Source organism: Nerophis lumbriciformis, linkage group LG28 (assembly GCF_033978685.3).
Source record: "Nerophis lumbriciformis linkage group LG28, RoL_Nlum_v2.1, whole genome shotgun sequence".
NCBI lineage: Eukaryota > Metazoa > Chordata > Actinopteri > Syngnathiformes > Syngnathidae > Nerophis > Nerophis lumbriciformis.
In genome coordinates, this window is record NC_084575.2 from 3,877,056 (window position 1) to 3,897,236 (window position 20,181).

General features: G+C 40.3%; 3 protein-coding genes across 3 annotated transcripts in view; 2 read left to right on the forward strand and 1 right to left on the reverse strand.

The window, feature by feature from the left end:
• Nucleotides 1-20,181, reverse strand: part of LOC140680121 (uncharacterized) — a 1,112,395-nt gene that overhangs the window by 538,497 nt on the left and 553,717 nt on the right. The window lies entirely within an intron of this gene.
• LOC133570587 (uncharacterized) overlaps nt 1-20,181 on the forward strand; it is a 353,516-nt gene that overhangs the window by 162,006 nt on the left and 171,329 nt on the right. The window lies entirely within an intron of this gene.
• LOC133570506 (uncharacterized) overlaps nt 1-20,181 on the forward strand; it is a 335,786-nt gene that overhangs the window by 6,368 nt on the left and 309,237 nt on the right. Inside the window, exon 2 of the mRNA XM_061923184.2 lies at nt 15,696-15,956. Coding sequence (XP_061779168.2) covers nt 15,696-15,956 — 261 coding nt within the window. The remainder of the gene's footprint in view (nt 1-15,695; nt 15,957-20,181) is intronic.

Sequence of the window (20,181 nt, forward strand, 5' to 3'; positions counted from 1 at the left end):
GAGTATTGAATTAAGCGCGTAAGCGTGTCTCTTAATGTGATGTTATGAGCTAGCAAATATAACAACTACACTACCCAGCATGCAACGATAGTTACGAGCATGCGCGGTAGCCCTGAGAAGCGTTGTTGTATGCTGGGAGTTAGAATGTGGTTATGAGCACGCTGTGAGTAAACGTTGAGAACTCAGTTAACACGCCTCATCTGCATTATTTATAATTAGACAGACAACACACTTAATAGGAGCCATTTTGGGGTCTTTACATAAACACACAAATGGAAATGAAACGTCACATATCCCAGCATGCACCGCGCGCTTCTTCTTCTTCCGGGGGCGGGTGGTTGCTTACAGTACAATAAGAAGCGCTTCCTGTTCTATGGGGGCGGGTGCTTACCTTGGCGGTTGCTTGCGTAGAAGAAGAAGCGCTTCCTGCTCTACCGGGAAAAAAGATGGCGGCTGTTTACCGAAGTTGCGAGAACGAAACTTTATGAAAATGAATCTTAATATTTATCCATATATAAAGCGCACCGGGTTAAAAGCCGCACTGTCAGCTTTTGAGTAAATTTGTGGTTTTTAGGTGCGGCTAATGGTGCGGAAAATACGGTACCTCAGGACTGGCTGAAGAAAGATAAACACTTAATGAATATCCTACTGGTGGCTTGTAAAAAGACCATTACTAGGAAATGAATATCCCAGGAGAGCCCAACTTTGAAGCAATGGATGGAAACAATAATGGACATATATAAAATGGAGAAGATAACTGCCTTTATTAATTATGAATTGGAGAAATTTACTTCATACTGGGAAAACTGGGTCAACTATGTCACGCCCCATAAACCTGACTTTAATTTTTCGAATTAGTGATTGTACTGCAAAAAAAAGAAAGAAAAGGAATTACTCCCTATATATGTATATGTATGTACATATATATATTTGTATATATGTATCTGTTTATATTTTTTTTTATTTCTGATTATTATTATTTTTTATTTTTTTATTCTTCTTTGTTCATTTAATCGATGTATTTGTAGATATTACTTTGGTTTTTTGTTGTTTCTTTCTTTTTTGGGGGGGATGGTATGGGTGGGATACAAACAAAAATATTTTGACATTTAGGGCAGACAACAGATATATGATTTATGTGAATATGATTTAATGGATAGGAATATCTGATGCTGGATGTCAATAAAAATAAAATGAAAAAAACCCCAAAAAAACTGTGGTACGTGTACCACTAGTGGTACGCAGGCATCACCTAGTGGTACGCCAATTATTATTTCATTATTTAAGTACAGTGTTTTATTTTCCTACATTCAAACACAGTGTTACTGTTCAAACTGTGTGTAATGTTAGAGTAACTAAAAATATTAAATATACTTGTTAAATAACGTGTCTTCCTTGTTTTTAATGAATAATTAAGGCCTACTATGCTACTGTATTTTAATACTGTTCATGATGGTGGTACTTGGAGATCCAAGTATTTTCTGAGGTGGTACTTGGTGAAAAAAGTTTGACAACTACTGATGTAGTGACATTGTAAACTACATTGGCAGACACCATTTTGTTATACCCAATACATCGCGCTTCCAACGAGATCCCGTTTTTTTCCCCGGAGTTAGAAAGTTCCAAAACTGTTCACGTTATACCATCTCATTTCATTGTGGATCACGTGAATGTTTGAAGTGGAACTAAATGTGATCTCTGAAAGGGCTACACATTATTTCCAAAGCAGGGCCCCCATCCACATATACAATACTAGAACATATCTGATGAAAAACAACATTATTTTTGTTATTTTAATTATAAGTGTGCCAAATCACCTATATTTGAACATTATCTAATGGAAATGACTGCTGTCTGATAATCACATTAATAACACAATAACAATCATGTGTCTGACTACACCTATTAATCACAATTAATCTAACACGTCATGTTCATGTTAATAATGAAATATAAAGTTAGTAAACATGTGAGAGTAAGAAGTAAACAAACCTGTTCTGTGTAACACAACTTGAGGTTTCTCGAAAACAGCGTCCAGTAGTTGACGTAGTCTTTTGTTTTCTTCTTTTGTCCGAGAAAGTTCCTCTTTGTACTCTGCTATCGTTCTTTCACACATTTTCACACAATCACAACACTTTACACTCACACTTGATCTTAACTAAGCGATGTGTTGATCAAATCCGCGTCTCTTTGTTAGCAGCTAACAAGCTAAGCTAACTAGCACGCTAAGCTAACTAGCGCGCTAAAACAAGTAGCAAGCTAAGCTAACTAACGCGCTAAAACAAGTAGCAAGCTAAGCGGGCCTAATAATGTCCAAAGTTGACAGAGACGAGTGGAGTTTATCCTGACACGGAGGATGAATAAAGTGTAGTTAGTAGCGAGGCTTAGAAGCGTGTGTGGAGTAAAGGAGAACTTTGCTGCAAAGGGCATATCCTCCACGCATGTTGTGTCGTTCGCGAACGATTCGTTCGAACGAACGAATCTTTTGAGTGAACGTACTGAACCGAATCACTTCATGAACTGATTCGTTCCTTTCTCAGTTCAGTTGAGCTCCGCCGCGACCATGCCGGTATGAGTGGAACTGGCGCATTCTGTGACGTCGGCGAACGACGCAGCCAGCTACTCATCATGGGGGCGGGGGGAGGGACTGAGCGAACGATTCGTTCACCGCGGATTAACGACATGAATCACTCAGTGAACGACAACGCTCTCGCTCTCTGCTCTGCTTGCCCCAATCCGCGAGTGATTCTCCTCCCGTCGCGGGGATATGTTTCATGCCATTGGCATCCGTTCTCCATTCATTCTCCAAGCTAACGGCTAATGTTGACATGAAAACAAACACACACATTATCTCAACACATCAAGTTATGAGAGTAGAGGAGACAGAAAGAAAGTCAGTGCAGGGCAAGGCTGAGCAGCAGCGACGCGAGGGGGAGGGGCGGGGGGGGGGGGGGGGGGTAAAGTGTAGGGCAGGCTGTTTGAGAAGATTTAAAATAAAAATAATAACTAATGTATGTACATATACATAGGCTATTATTTATCTTGATTTTTATATTATTCAAGCTATTTATTTTCTTTTTTATTGCATATTTAAGTTGATATTTCCATTTTTATATTTTTAAATGTAAGCTACAGAAATTTTAGTTTTAATGTTGGCTTTTCTGGCACTTGGTTTAATATTTGTTTAGTTTTATTTAAGGTAGCCTATTTATTTTCTTTTTGTTTGCACATTTAAGTTAATATTTTCTTTGTTATATTTTTAAACGTAGGCTACAGAACATTTAGTTTTTATGTTGGCATTTCTGGCTCTTAATTTATTTGTTTTATTTTGAAGGTATTTATTTTCTTTTTGTTTGCATATTTACAGAACTGCTGCTGCAGAAGTGATTCAGTGATTCGCCGACCTGCGCACACTGTACTGCAGTGCCGGCCCAAGCCTCCATGGGGCCCTAAGCAAAATTTGATTTTGGGGCCCTCTATTTCTGCCAATACTATTGATTGATCATTCACACACCTACTATAAACTCATTGCGGCTCTGGCAGTGTTGTTTACATGATCCTATTGTCAGCCTGGCATGTCTTTACAAATGACATGTCATTTATAAAGATATGGGGGTGGCCCAGTTAAGAACATAAATAATACCAATGAATGAACGAATGATGTCCAGAGTGCCACATATGGTTCCTAATCTTAAAATGTAGAAAACATTCAGCTACAAGAGTGGCCTGGGGTTGAACAGTCCAAGTGATAAAGCTTTGTATTTACAGTAAAAGTGTCATCTTGTCTCATCAGTCTTGTACATATTAGTCTTTAATTACTAGTTTATATTTTTAGTTAATTGTTCATATTTAATGTTTACTTTGTACAAAGAGAGCGCAGTCTACTGAAGTTAAATTCCATGTGTGTTAAACATAACTGGACAATAAAGCTGATTCTGATTCACTTTATTATTTTTGGTAACAAAAACCTGAAACAGCAATGTGCAAAAATGTTGACCTAAAATTGTGTTTTTGTACAATAATATATCTTTGATCATTTAGAAATCATCAGTCAGACTCGTACATGCAAAAAATAAAAAATAATAATTTTTTGTTTATTGCTTTTGGGGGCCCCCTGGTGGCCGCGGGGCCCAAAGCAAGCGCATAGTACGCTTATGCCTTGGGCCGGCTCTGCTGTACTGTACTACGAACGCCCCCCCCCCTCCTTTTTTTCTGGGGGGGGGGGGGGGGGGGGGGGGGGTGATTCGGTGAACGAATCTTTTGAACGAATCAATTTAAGGAACTGATTCTAGTGATTCAGTACAGTCAAAAGAACTGCCGATCCCATCACTATCCTCCACGCATGCGTCACTTAGGGGCGGGGCCAAAGAGTCATAGTGATGGGCAAGTCATGAACGATTCATTCTAAATGTATGTTTTCATGGTGTCTACACAAAAAAGCACGGCAACAAATGATCCATCCATCCATTTATCTACCGCATGTCCCTTTCGGGGTCGCGGGGGGTGCTGGAGCCTATCACAGCTGCATTTGGGCGGAAGGCGGGGTACACCCTGGACAAGTCGCCACCTCATCGCAGGGCCAACACAGATAGACAGACAAGTATATAAACTGTATTTGACTTTTAATCAGATAAATATAATTCAACAACAACACAATTTTCAGACTATAATTACTGCTTTGCTGGTTTTACTGGTGTAAAATTCTGCATCTGAGAGATCACAACCATTGCAGCCATACGTCCAAAACATAACATCATCTTGCAGGGACATAAGGACAAGCAAAAGTAAAGTGTCTGTTGTTTTACAATGTAATAATCTATTTAATAAGAAATGCTCAGAGAAAACCTTTTTTTGGAGTATTTATTGGAGGCCTCAAAAGACAAAGGCCGTCTGTTTACAGGAGAGTGTCACTTTTTATCTTAGCTCAGGAATGCATGGGGGAAGGGTTGGAGACAAGCGGGAAACTCTTAGTTAGGAAAAGTGTAGCTGCTGACAGAAGCACATTGTATATATGTTATATCATTTCATAGTTGGTTAGAGTAAATAAATACAATGTATAAATATAAGCTCATATTTAGAGCTGGTTACTTGTTTCTCTCGCGAGATCTGGGAAAGAGCTGGTTTGTACTTGTTTCTCTCGCGAGATCTGACAAGACTGCGCGCGAAGCAAACACGGCGAGGATAAAGCAAGATGGCGTCTGACGGTGAAGACGTTATTGCAGTCGTCACAGTTCAGTGTTCTTAATCTGTGCGTCCATGTACACATATATGTCCTTTATTACACTCTATTAAATAGAGTAACATCGTTAATAACTGTTTGCATCCGCTTATATTAGTCTGAGCGCACTTTTCGAGCTAGCTTAGCTTGCGAGTTAGCTTAGCTTGTTAGCTGCTAACAAAGAGAGATGAAAACACATCGCTAAGCAGAGATCAAGTGTGAGTGTAAAGTGTTGTGATTGTGTGAAAATGTGCGAAAGAACCATAGCAGAGTACGAGGAGGAACGTTGTCCAACAAAAGAGGAGAAGGAGCGACAACATGAAAAACATCAAGTTGTGTTACACACAACAGGTTTGTTTACTTCTTACTCTCACATCTTTACTAACTTTATATTTATTATTAACACTTTTCTTCAATAGATTGTCTATAGGAAGATGAATTGTCATGTGAGGATGTTCAGACACACAATATTTATGAGAGGTTGATGTTCCTCTCAGTTTGTAACAAAGTGTATCAACATGTTTACACAAAACTCACACAGTCACCGGGGGAATATTCCAGAGAGCAGGTTAAGTGCAAACTCCTGAGTATGTAAAGCTCGACAGTTTGACCTCCAAAAATAAGAGAGGTAAGACAAAGTCAGAGTCAGTTACCATGGTAACTGACGCTGTAAACCTAGCCTGCTAGCTGGCAGGTTTGACAAGTTATTTATGTGTGTAAAAGCTATACTGACCTGTTATTTCCTTCATATTGGTGCAGCCATTAACCTACTACAACACCTGCTACATCCACCTACTCAGTGGCCTAGTGGTTAGAGTGTCCGCCCTGAGATCAGTAGCTTGTGTCATACCAAAGACTATAAAAATGGGAGCCATTACCTCCCTGCTTGGCACTCAGCATCAATAGTTGGAATTGGGGGTTAAATCACCGTAAAGATGATTCCCGGGCGTGGCCACCGCTGCTGCTCACTGCTCCCCTCACCTCCCAGGGGGTGATCAAGGTTAATGGGTCAAATGCAGGGAACAATCTGGCCACACCTAGTGTGTGTGTGACAATCATTGGTACTTTTTAATGTGGCAGTGATTGTGGAAAAAACAAAGCCTGATCTAAAGATGACATCTTGATCTCATACCATCTCAAACCAATTGGCCGTTCATTATTAAGTGAAATGTCTTAAAGTCGCTTAAATTTGTCTTTAACCAAGCAACACTATGTTTTATCCAGTTACTCGATTAATCGAAAACATTTCCAGTAGAACACTTGATTAATAACATTTTCAATAGCCACAGCCCTATATTTCATGTACAATTTAATATTTAGCATGTAGGAGTTAAAATGTGTTTTGTTTGTGTCCTGTAGACATCCATCAGCTGATTGGACACCAAGAAGAATGTCTCCCTCATCTGCAGGGGGACAGTTTCACTTCAGAGGATCCACAGCCCTCACACATGAAAGAGGAAGAGGAGGGAGAGTGTGTTGTAGGGCAGGAGGAGGATGATGTCAGCAAGTTTCCACTGACTGTTGTCTCTGTGAAGACTGAAGAGCATGAAGACAAAGCACCTGAGTCCTCACAGCTTCATCACAGTCCAAGTAAGCACAACATCCACATATCATCTAATACAATGTTTGTGACACATGTTCATCCGGGGACCACATTTATGACTAAAGATGGAGATATACTTGCTTTTTAACACCACCATTTAAAAATGAATGCTCATCAATCATCAACAGTGTAATTGCTGGGGTGTAACCATGTGACCTAGAGGCCGTCCTCCTTACCTCACGTGGTCAAATGAAGGCAAACATTCAATATGGCTACTGTTTATTTACCTTTAGCAGCACATATGTCAGCATATTTAAAAGGTTTAAAGATAAGAGATGTATACCAAGTACCATTTTTTTTAGTGCTGGTTCCTAATTATGTCGTCCATGAGGACCGTGAAGATTCTGGACTAACGACACAACTATTTGTATTTTTAATTCCAGCTGACTGATGTAACTATGACACGTTGTCACATTGAGTTCAGCTGCCGCTGCTACACATTAAAATCAGCTTTGAATAATGACAAATAAGGAAGCAACAACATGCAAAAGTTTGATGTGTGTGTTATTGACAAGAAGATGACATAACTGCATTTCACCTTGCACTGCACACATAGTTGACTTCTTTATCACTTCAAATAAACAGCTGTTTTTTTTCTTCTTTTTTTTTTCTTTATTTAATCAGGTAAAAATCCCATTGAGATCAAAGATCTCTTTTCCAAGGGAGACCTGGCCAAGAGGGCAGCAGCAAGGTTACATTAAAAACAGTAAACAACACATACAACATAAAATGTACAACATTAAAACTTGCTGACATAACACATGTGCATACAGACAAGGTAGACTGCAATCCTTTCACAGAAGCTTTAAACTCATTCAATGTAACAAGGGTTTGAAGTTGAATATTGGATTGTAGGTTATTCCAAGCCTTCGCTGCTGAAAACCTAAATGCTTTCTTGCCCAGTTCAGTTCTTACTTTGGGGACGATACATTGCAGAACATTCATTTAAAGAAGATTGTGACTTCCTTGTTTCTTTGTTAAAAGACAAGACAGATAAGATGGGGTGATACCCAGAATGGTTTTGTAGATGAACACATACCAATGATGGAGGCGTCGAGCACATAAAGATGTCCAGTTAACCACTGAGTATAACACACAATGGTGAGTAAGTTAACCATTGAGTATAACACACAATGGTGAGTAAGTTAACCATTGAATATAACACACAATGGTGAGTAAGTTCACCATTGAGTATAACACACAATCGTGAGTAAGTTAACCATTGAGTATAACACACAATGGTGAGTAAGTTCACCATTGAGTATAACACACAATCGTGAGTAAGTTAACCATTAAGTATAACACACAATGTAGAGTAAGTTAACCATTGAGTATAACACACAATAGTGAGTAAGTTCACCATTGAGTATAAGACACAATCGTGAGTAAGTTAACCATTAAGTATAACACACAATGTAGAGTAAGTTAACCATTGAGTATAACACACAATGGTGAGTAAGTTAACCATCGAGTATAACACACAATGGTGAGTAAGTTAACCATCGAGTATAACACACAATGGTGAGTAAGTTAGCCATTGAGTATAACACACAATGGTGAGTAAGTTAACCATTAAGTATAACACACAATGGTGAGTAAGTTGGTGATGAATCTCAGTGCCCCGTGGTACACACTATCCAGCTTGTGGAGACAACCAGCAGTAGCATTCATGTACAACACATCTCCATAGTCAATAACAGGTAAAAAGGTTGTTTCCACCATTTTCCGTTTCACAGTAAAAGAAAAGCAAGACTTGTTTCTATAATAAAATCCCAGTAAAAGTTTCAGGTTTTTTTTTACAACATACTGAATGTGCTCCTTAAAACTCAAGTGGTCATCAATTACAAATCTTAAATATTTAAAAGCAGATACCAACATAATGTGTTGCCCATTTCTCGTTCAAATGTTCTCACACAGTGCTGATCTTACAATTTTTGATGTGGTAAAGAACATACACTTTGTTTTCTCTGCATTTAAAAGCAGTTGAAGATAGCAAAGTTGTTCTTGTACTCTGTCAAATGCATGTTGTAGATATTTAAAGGCCTCAGCAGGAATGGGTGCTGTGCAGTATATGACAGTATCATCAGCGTAGGAATGGAAAGTTGAGTTCGGAATATTCTGTCCAACATTATTAATTATTAATTAATAATGGGCCCAACACAGAACCTTGAGGGACACCCTTTTCCACTTGCAGTACGTCCGAGAAGGAACCTTCTATCTGAACAGCCTGAGCTCTGCTTGTGAGGTCATTTGCAAATTATCCAACTGCTTGCTGAGAAAAACCAATAGCTGAAAGACGTTTGATTAAAATGACATGATCAACAGTATCAAATGCCTTTGAAAAAGTCAACGAAGAGGGACAGACAGCACTGCTTTTTGTCAAGAGTTTCAGTTACATCATTTATAAACTTCATAGCAGCAGTAACAGTACTGGGATTTCTGCCAAAACCTGACTGAAATGGTGACAGAATAAAGTTGGTGTCCAAAAAGTCTTTTATCTGTTCACTGATAAGGGATTCAAGCACTTTTGCCAGAACAGAGAGTTTAGAGATTGGTCTGTAATTATTTAGATTACCGTATTTTCCGCACTATTAGCCGCACCTAAAAACCACAAATTTACTCAAAAGCTGACAGTGCGGCTTTTAACCCGGTGCGGTTTATATATGGATAAATATTAAGATTCATTTTCATAAAGTTTCGTTCTCGCAACTTCGGTTAACAGCCGCCATCTTTTTTCCCGGTAGAACAGGAAGCGCTTCTTCTTCTACGCAAGCAACCGCCAAGGTAAGCACCCGCCCCCATAGAACAGGAAGTGCTTCTTCTTCTACTGTAAGCAGCCACCCGCCCGCGTAGAAGAAGAAAAAGCGCGCGGATATCACCGTACGTTTAATTTCCTTTGTGTGTTTACATCTGTAAAGACCACAAAATGGCTCCTACAAAGCGACAAGGATCCGGTTCATGAAAAGACGCAATCTCTCCATCCGCACACGGATTACTACCGTATTTCACAGCAACTGATATTCCTGTGAACCGCACTGTGGAACGGGAGCACGTACGGGGAATATTCGCACCACAGGGAATGAGAAGTCATCCTTCACTGTGGTTCTAGCTTGCCATGCTAATGAAACTTCCACCCATGGTGATATTCAAAAGGAAGACCTTGCCAAAAGAGACCTTTCCAGCCGGCGTCATCATAAAAGCTAACTCGAAGGGATGGATGAAGAAAAGATGAGCGAGTGGTTAAGGTAAGTTTAAGTTTACGCGAAGAGGCCGGGTGGCTTTTTTCACGCAGCTCTGTCCATGTTGATATACGTATGTTTGTGATTGCACATTTGCGTACATTTTGGGAGTGAACAGAGTTGTTAGAACGCTGGTTTTTAATATATTATTAAAGTTTGACTGACCTATCTGACTGTTTTTTTGACATTCCTTTAGCGCAGTTAGATGCGGCTTACAACACCGGGCGGCTTATAGGTGGACAAAGTTTTGAAATATGCCGTTCATTGAAGGCGCGGCTTTTAACCCAGGGCGCCTTATGGTGCGGAAAATACGGTACTAGGGTCACCTCCTTTTAATAGGGGGATTACAAGGGCAGATTTCCAATCCAAGGGGATTTCATTTGAAATTAGAGTAAGGTTAAAAATGTGAGTCAGTGGTCCAGCTATAATTTCAGCTGCCAATTTTAGGAAGAGCGGCTCCAACTTATCTGAGCCAGCTGGCTTTCTAGGTTTAAGTTGTTTTAGAGCCCTCATGACCTCTGTTGTGGTAAAGGGTGTACAGTTAAAAACCTGGGTATTTTCAACGGTTCTTTCCGGAGTTAGCGGAACTTCAGTAGAGTTGTCAGAATTATAGAGAAAACCAGAGGAAATAAAATTATTATTATAATGACTACCCATTTCTCTTCTGTCACTTACTCTGACACCATCAACAAGTATACTAGGTGGGAGATTGACTGAATTACAGCAGGCGGACAAAGATTTGATGATTTTCCAAAACTTCTTTGGGTGTTTGTGGTTTTCATTTGTTGTGGAGAAATACAATTCTGATTTGCCTTTCCGAAGGAGAGAGGTAAAGTGATTTCTTAATTGTCTAAAATTCAACCACTCTGCTTCTAACCCTGACTTGCGTGCCCTGGCCCAAGCAGCATTACGCTCATGCAATACATCTGACAGGTCCGATGTAAACCACTGATTGTCACGTCCTTTAACCCTTCATTTTCTAAAAGGGGCATGTTTGTTCACTATACTCAAGAAGTTTTCGTGAAAATATTTGCAAGCCAGTTCAACATTATCAAAAAGAGCAATTCTATCCCAATTAAAAAGTTGCAAGTCGTGTAAAAATGCTTGCGTCTCAAATAATTTCATATTATGTTTTTCAAGAAGACGAGGCTTGCTTTTAGGGATCCTTGTGTCTCGCACTACTGCAATCACACAATGATCACTCACATCATTAGGGAAAACACCAGATGCAACAAATTTAAAGGGCATATTTGTTAGAATTCCGTCAATGAGTGTAGCTTTTTGAGGGCATTTAGGATTAGGTCTTGTAGCTGAGTTAATTAATTGTGTTACATTTAGAGATTCACACTGTGCTTTCAAAGAGTCAGACACAGATGTGAGCCAGTCCCAGTTCAAATCACTATTTCCTTGTATTTCAGTTGAGACAGAAGCTTCACAAGAGTAGATAGGGAATTACTAGGGGCAGATGGAGGCCTATAACACCCCACTACCATAATGTGGTGAATTCTAGCTAATTCAATTTCAAGTGCTAACAGTTCAAGTTCTTTACTTACTGATTCAGAGAGCACTAATTTAACATCAAACCTCTGCTTAATATATATGGCCACTCCACCACCTTTTCTTTGTCGGTCAGTACGATAGACATTATAGCCATGAATGTAAATATCTTTATCAAGCACAGATTGTTTAAGCCAAGTTTCAGATAAGACTACAATATCAATATTTGTTGAGTTTATCCAGATCTTTATCATATCCAGTTTAGGAAGTAAACCCCGAACATTGATATGAATAATCCCAAGACCAGATCTAGTTTTAAAATCCGCAGGTGTAAAACATTGTGTAGGTGTATCAGGGCTTGCATTAGTCTCAACATTTCCTGAGAGCAATAACAATAATATAACTAAACATTTGCGTTTAAAGTTAACATCTTTTGAGTCGGTCTTTAATCTGTGAAAGTAAGTGCTCACAATAGGGGAGGATGCAGTAATGTTGACGTGATCTCTCAAAACAAGGAAACAATAAGAATGAATGGACTCTACCATAGTATGCAGCCATTTAGTTTTGTCCAAAGTCACAGAAATCTTCAACTGAGATAAGGCCGAGGTTATTTTGTAGCTGCCACTATGATGAAATGTCAAATTATCAAAGTTGTCATCTTGAAGTAGCATTGCTCGTGAGTGGGGTGACCAGACCCATTTGGGACACCAGTAAAACCACACAAAAGTATAAAACACAATATAATAATTTGTGACATAGTGAGAGGAGAAGTTACTTGTTTTACTATTTTTGAAGATGTTAGCAGACAGGGCTGAAGACCAGCAACCAAGGCCGATGGGTGGAAGCCCGTAGACGAAGCCAATGGCTGGAGGCAAACAGCAGGTCGATCGAAGGCTAGTAGGCAGGTCGATGGTGGAAGGCTGGTAGGCTGGTCGATGGTGGAAGGCTAGCAGGCAGGCCGATGGTGGAAGGTTAGCAGGCAGGCCGATGGTGGAAGGCTGGTAGACAGGCCGATGGTGGAAGGCTAGCAGGCATGCCGATGGTGGAAGGCTGGTAGACAGGCCGATGGTGGAAGGCTAGCAGGCAGGCCGATGGTGGAAGGCTAGCAGGCAGGCCGATGGTGGAAGGCTAGCAGGCAGGCCGATGGTGGAAGGCTGGTAGGCAGGTCGATGGTAGAAGGCTAGTAGGCAGGTCGATGGTGGAAGGCTAGCAGGCAGGTCAATGGTGGAAGGCTAGTAGGCAGGCCGATGGTGGAAGGCTAGTAGACAGGTCGATGGTGGAAGGCTAGTAGGCAGGTCGATGGTGGAAGGCTAGTGGCGCGGTTGGTAGAGTGGCCGTGCCTGAGGGTTCCCGGTTCAATCCCCACCTTCTACCAACCTAGTCACGTCTGTTGTGTCCTTGAGCAGGACACTTCACCCTTGCTCCTGATGGGTCATGGTAAGCGCCTTGCATGGCAGACCTCGCCATCAGTGTGTGAATGTGTGTGTGAATGGGTGAATGTGGAAATAGTGTCAAAGAGTATAACCCATTTACCATTTACAAGGTTAGCAAGCAGGACGATTGTGGAAGGCTGGCAGGCAGGCAGGCCGATGGTGGAAGGCTAGCAGCAGTCAGGCCGATAGTGGAAGGCTAGCAGCAGTCAGGCCGATAGTGGAAGGCTAGCAGCAGTCAGGCCGATGGTGGAAGGCTGGCAGGCAGGCCGATGGTGGAAGGCTGGCAGGCAGGCCGATGGTGGAAGGCTAGCAGCAGTCAGGCCGATGGTGGAAGGCTAGCAGCAGTCAGGCCGATGGTGGAAGGCTGGCAGGCAGGCCGATGGTGGAAGGCTAGCAGGCAGGCCGATGGTGGAAGGCTAGCAGCAGTCAGGCCGATGGTGGAAGGCTAGCAGCAGTCAGGCTATTGGTGGAAGGCTAGCAGCAGTCAGGCCGATGGTGGAAGGATAGCAGGCAGGCCGATGGTGGAAGGCTAGCAGCAGTCAGGCCGATGGTGGAAGGCAAGCAGTAGTCAGGCCGATGGTGGAAGGCTAGCAGCAGGCAGGCCGATGGTGGAAGGCTAGCAGCAGTCAGGCCGATGGTGGAAGGCTAGCAGCAGTCAAGCCGATGGTGGAAGGCTAGCAGCAGTCAGGCCGATGGTGGAAGGCAAGCAGCAGTCAGGCTGATGGTGGAAGGATAGCAGGCAGGCCGAATGGTGCTAGCTGTCTGCTACTGCTACCTGAACAGGTGGATTATAGGTAGACCAAAGTCTATGGAAATCCAGTGACATTTGATGAGAAACTATCCACCAGAAATCCCACTCTGCAGAGAATTTGTTTATCTTGCAGAGTACCACTCATTCAGACTAAAATGAATTAAAATCTCATACATAAAAAACACAAAAACTCAGACCTCAGGTAAGAACACACTGAACACAGAATAGACATGGCTGCCATCTTTGATTCCTATTCATGCTGTGCGAGTAAACCAAGCACAAGTTGCAACTTAGCAGGAACCAGGAAGTGTTGACCTAACTTGTTATCTTCCACTGCAAGTTGTCTCGCAGCAGCAGTTTCTGTCTTCCAGCCCGCTAAAACAGCCAAGGACGGACTTCAAGTACCTTAACGAAGATAAGACGACAACACGCAGACAAAGTAGAGCCAGGGCGAAATCTCCAGCTCAAGCACATCTGCATTCTGAATAATCACGTATTGTGATACTGGGGTTGCTTGCGTAATATGTGTCCCCTCACCTTAGAAGCAGCCTCAGTGATGTTAACTAGGGAACTCCTGAATAAATAGAGGAGCGCGTGGGACTGCCCCTCAGAGCGTTGTGGGAGACTGTAACTGAATGTGCAGCCCCAAATGTTTCTCCTCATGAGCAAAATTGAACTCTGTCTCGGCCTGATTCCTTGCTTCTTGTCTCGTTTAATAGATAGTTCCGTGTTTGAACCTGACGTATTTGTATTCAGTCAAGCGACTTCTTCCGGGAAGTAAAAAACTTATTGATCAATCAAGCCAAGATGGTTGTTGTGCAGCTAGCAACTCTCTAACTACACAAAGGGCCTAGATCAGGGGCGTGAAACATACGGCCCACGGGCCGGATCAGGCCCTCCAACAGGTTTTATCCAGCCAACGGGATGAGTTTGCTAAGTAAAAAAATAAGTCGACATTTTTGAATGAAAGAAACTGTTGTTCTAAATGTGTCCTCTAGAGTTCGCAATAGCAATTCTTTGTATCTTTGCAGACGATGTGACATATGTAAAACACAACTAAAACACATTATGTTAGCGCACCAGTTGGGGAAAATGAGCAAACTACATCAATAATATCCTGTAATTTGATTTTGATATTATTTATTTATCTTGATAGATTGAAAATGAACACCAATGAGTTGACTGATGAACATTATCACAATTGATTCTGAAAGTGTAAAAAAGGACAACTAAAGATAGAGTACTATTGTATGTAAAAAAACAACAACATTTTGATTTGTACATTTTCAGAATGTGTTTGTTCTATTTTTAAAAAAAGAAAATAATCTGCAGTTGTCTTTATTTTTACGTTATCTTGCCGTAATTTTAGCAGTCCGGCCAACTTGGAATAGATCTTTCTCCATGTGGCCCCCCCATCTAAAATTAGTTTAAACACCCCTGGCCTAGATCTTCCTGCGAAAAGCAGATACGAGAAACAAATCTAATTATGAAACGGAATGGATCCCTAAAGATTTGTTGAGTAATATCAAGGATTATCCGTCGGTGGCGTTCCCAGACATGTGGAACTATCTTGAGTTCCAGACGTCATTCTACACCACAAATTATGGTTAAGTTTAGAGATAAAGTTTAGGTATCATAGACCGTATACAGAATAAAATATTTACACACTTTATATCAGTGAGTGTAAAGTTAAGAATGCCTCAATCAATGCTGCCTTGTACTTATAAAACAAACTTGCTCCTCATCAAATTTCCAAGTCTGTTTTTGTGCTCACTTTTGAATGAATTTTAGTGACTGGGACAAAAGGAAGTATTTCCCGTGTTTTTATTGGTTGTTTTGCTACACACTTTTAACACAACACACGAAAGAACACAAATAATGTCATTGTGTTAACAGTGTCAGTCCAAAACTATTTCTATTCTCTCTTTATCTTATTTACTTATTTACCCAACAGACGTTCAACAGCCCCTTCACATTAAAGAGGAAGAGGATTATCCACAGCCCACCTACATTAAAGAGGAAGAGGATGATCCACAGCCCACCTACATTAAAGAGGAAGAGGAGGATCCACACATGAAAGAGGAAGAGGAGGGAGAGTGTGTTGTAGGGTTGGAGGAGGATGATGTCAGCAAGTTTCCACTGACTGTTGTCTCTGTGAAGAGTGAAGAGCATGAAGACAAAGCACCTGAGTCCTCACAGCTTCATCACAGTCCAAGTAAGCACATATCATTTTATTCTCAGGGCATTCAATCCATCACAACTGGACTGTTCACTTTGTTTTAGAAGACTCATCCAAATAGGCTTCATCACTTCATGCTCATACACTTCAAGTCTTGAATCTAATCATTGGAATTTAGAGGGGAACTGCACTTTTGGGGGGAATTTTTCGATCGTTCACAATCATTATAAAAGACATGATGGTGGATATATATATATAAAAAAAAATCGCAATCTAAGTAGGGCTGCGCGATATGGCCTTTTATTATTATGTGGATATGTTTAGGCCATGTCACGATACACCATATATATGTGGATATGTTTAGTCCATGTCACGTGGATATTTTGCCTTAGCCTTGAATGAACACTTGATGCATATAATCACAGCAGTATGATGATTCTATGTGTCTACATTAAAACATCTTTCTTCATACTGCATTAATATATGCTACTTTTAAACTTTCATGCAGAGAGGGAAACCACAACTAAGTCAATTTAGCAAAAGTGTATTTATTAAACAGTTATTAAGCAGTGGCACAAACATTCATGTCATTTCAAAACAAAGTGCAAGATTGTCAGAGACATTTTAAAACAAGCTATTCGTGCACTTTTGTGCATGATGTCACTAAGATGACATATCAAAACAACACTAAATTAAAGTACACTTTCTGTACGGAATGCCACTACAATAGTTTAAAACAAATAAAGTGCACTTTTGTGCATGATGTCACACAAGATATTTCAATAAGTGTCAAATAAAAATGAGCTGCATAGAAGGAAATCAAATAGTGTATGTCCTTCACTATGTGGTAGGTTCCTGCGGACGTTCTCTCCTTCTGTTGTTGACTATTTGTTTCATACGGTGTTGATCTGGAAATGGTTGCTTGGGCATTTTGTGGGTGTGGCACTGAACGGAGATGTTGACATGCAGAGTTTCAAGCACTCCTCATTCTCTAGCGGGTGACTTTTTAAATGATGCTACATTAGCAGTGCTGCTACTTTTTGTAGCAACGCTTTTGCCGCATACTTGTTCACCATCTACCCGCTTGAAGCATAACCACCGCCAGACGATGGACCCTCTGCTGTTTTTTTGGGGGGAATGAATTATTCCTTCATTTGTTACCAGATTGGCACCTTCTTTCTCTCATATTACCACTAGCACCACAGCTAACGTTACCATGCCGCTACCTGTCTGCTCCGTGAGAGCGTACGAAGTTGCACACGTGACAGTATGTGACGTATGTAAGAAGGTGCGCTTGTTTTATGTCTCTGTGAGAAGAAGAGAGACAAGAAAGAGTGAGAAGAGCCTGTAGTGTCATGCCTGCAGCTAAAAGCAACTGTGTGAGAACGTATACTCCAATATCACCATATAGTCTTTTTCTATATCGCACAGAGACAAACCCACGATATATCCAGTAGATTCCATACATCACCCAGCCCTAATTCTAACTCATAAATGTAAATAAAAGTCCACTTGCAATGGAGCCAATGGGAGGTCCTCGAAAACCATCCAAAATACACCAACAAGACTCCGTTTGCATTTTGTGACTTGAATGTCCACCAAGTGTTAGTTGAGTTGAGTTGACTTGACTTTGAGTTTATTTGGAACATGCAAGCATACAACATGATACATCACACATGCATGCATACAACATGATACATCACACATGCATACATACAACATGATACATCACACATGCATGCATAGAACATGATACATAACACATGCATGCATACAACATGATGCATCAAACGTGCATGTATACAACATGATACATCACACATGCATGCATACAACATGATGCATCACACATGCATGCATACACCATGATACATCACACGTGCATGCATACAACATGATACAACACACGTGCATGCATACAACATGATACATCACACGTGCATGCATACAACATGATGCATCAAACGTGCATGCATACAACATGATACATCACACATGCATGCATACAACATGATGCATCACACATGCATGCATACAACATGATACATCACACGTGCATGCATACAACATGATATATCACACATGCATGCATACAACATGATACATCACACATACATGCATACAACATGATACATCACACATGCATGCATACAACATGATACATCACACATGCATGCATACAACATGATACATCACACACGCATGCATGCAACATGATACATCACACATGCATGCATACAACATGATACATCACACATGCATGCATACAACACGATACATCACACATGCATGCATACAAACATGATACATCACACATGCATGCATACAACATGGAACATCACACATGCATGCATACAACATGAAACATCACACATGCATGCATACAACATGATACATCACACATGAATGCATACAACATGATACATCACACATGAATGCATACAACATGAAACATCACACATGCATGCATACAACATGAAACATCACACATGCATGCATACAACATGATACATCATACATGTGTGCATACAACATGATACATCACACATGCATGCATACAACATGATACATCACACACGCATGCATGCAACATGATACATCACACATGCATGCATACAACATAATACATCACACACGCATGCCTGCAACATGATACATCACACATGCATGCATACAACATGATGCATCACACATGCATGCATACAACATGATACATCACACATGCATGCATACAACATGATACATCACACATGCATGCATACAACATGATACATCACACATGCATGCATACAACATGATACATCACACACACGCATGCATGCAACATGATACATCACACATGCATGCATACAACATGATACATCACACACGCATGCATGCAACATGATACATCACACATGCATGCATACAACATGATACATCACATTTGCATGCATACAACATGATACATCACACATGCATGCATACAACATGATACATCATACATGTGTGCATACAACATGATACATCACACATGCATGCATACAACATGATGCATCACACATGCATGTATACAACATGATACATCACAATTTCCAGTTTGTCTTTTCAACATGTTGGAAAAGAAGTAGGAAGAAGCAAAGCTTATTTAATTCTACCCCTTTTCTTTTACATAACAGTTGCTAAAACTTTTGTTCACTTCCTGTTCTCACTGTATTCACAATATACTCCATAAGTAATCACAATAAAAATAAATAAATAATAATGAGTGAAGTAAGTTATATTTCATATGGTGAGATGAGTAAGATGATGTGGACGGCGTGGCGCAGTGGAAGTGTGGCCGTGCGCGACCCGAGGGTCCCTGGTTCAATCCCCACCTAGTACCAACCTCGTCATGTCCGTTGTGTCCTGAGCAAGACACTTCACCCTTGCTCCTGATGGGTGCTGGTAGCGCCTTGCATGGCAGCTCCCTCCATCAGTGTGTGAATGTGTGTGTGAATGGGTAAATGTGGAAGTAGTGTCAAAGCGCTTTGAGTACCTTGAAGGTAGAAAAGCGCTATACAAGTACAACCCATTTATCATTATCATTTATTTATGTAGAAAATGAATGATGGATGAAATAAATTGAGAATGTTTATCTTCTTCTTTGTACTTTGTAAACACTTTAAGTGTGAAGAGTTTCTTGAAGTGGATCATATTAGTACATTGTTTGATTGCTTTGCTTCATCCATTCCATCATTTAATTCCACATACTGATATACTGAAGGTCTTAAGTGTTGTACGTGCATACAAATGTTTTAAATTACATTTTTTTCTAAGATTATATTTCTCCTCTTTTTTTGAGAATTGTTGTACATTCTTGGCTAGCAGGTTGTAGTTTGCTTTGTGTATCATTTTAGCTGTTTGCAAATTCACTATGTGGTGGAATTTCAGTATTTGTGATTCAATAAATAAAGTGTTTGTATGTTGTCTATATCCAACATGATGTATTATTATAACTGATCTTTTTTGTAACACAGTTAATGAATGAAGTGTACTTTTGTAGTTATTTCCCATGTTTCTACACAATAAGTCAGATATGTAACACTAGTGAGTAGTAGAGAATATGAAGTCATTTTTGGCCCGGGACATATTTTGCTTTATTCATTATTAAAATGTTTTTGCCACCTTATGTTTTATATTTTGTATATTAGATTTCCAGTTAATTTAATCATCTATTAATACTCCCAAAAATCTGGTTTATTTTACCCTTTCAATGTCTATTTCGTCTATTTGTATTTGT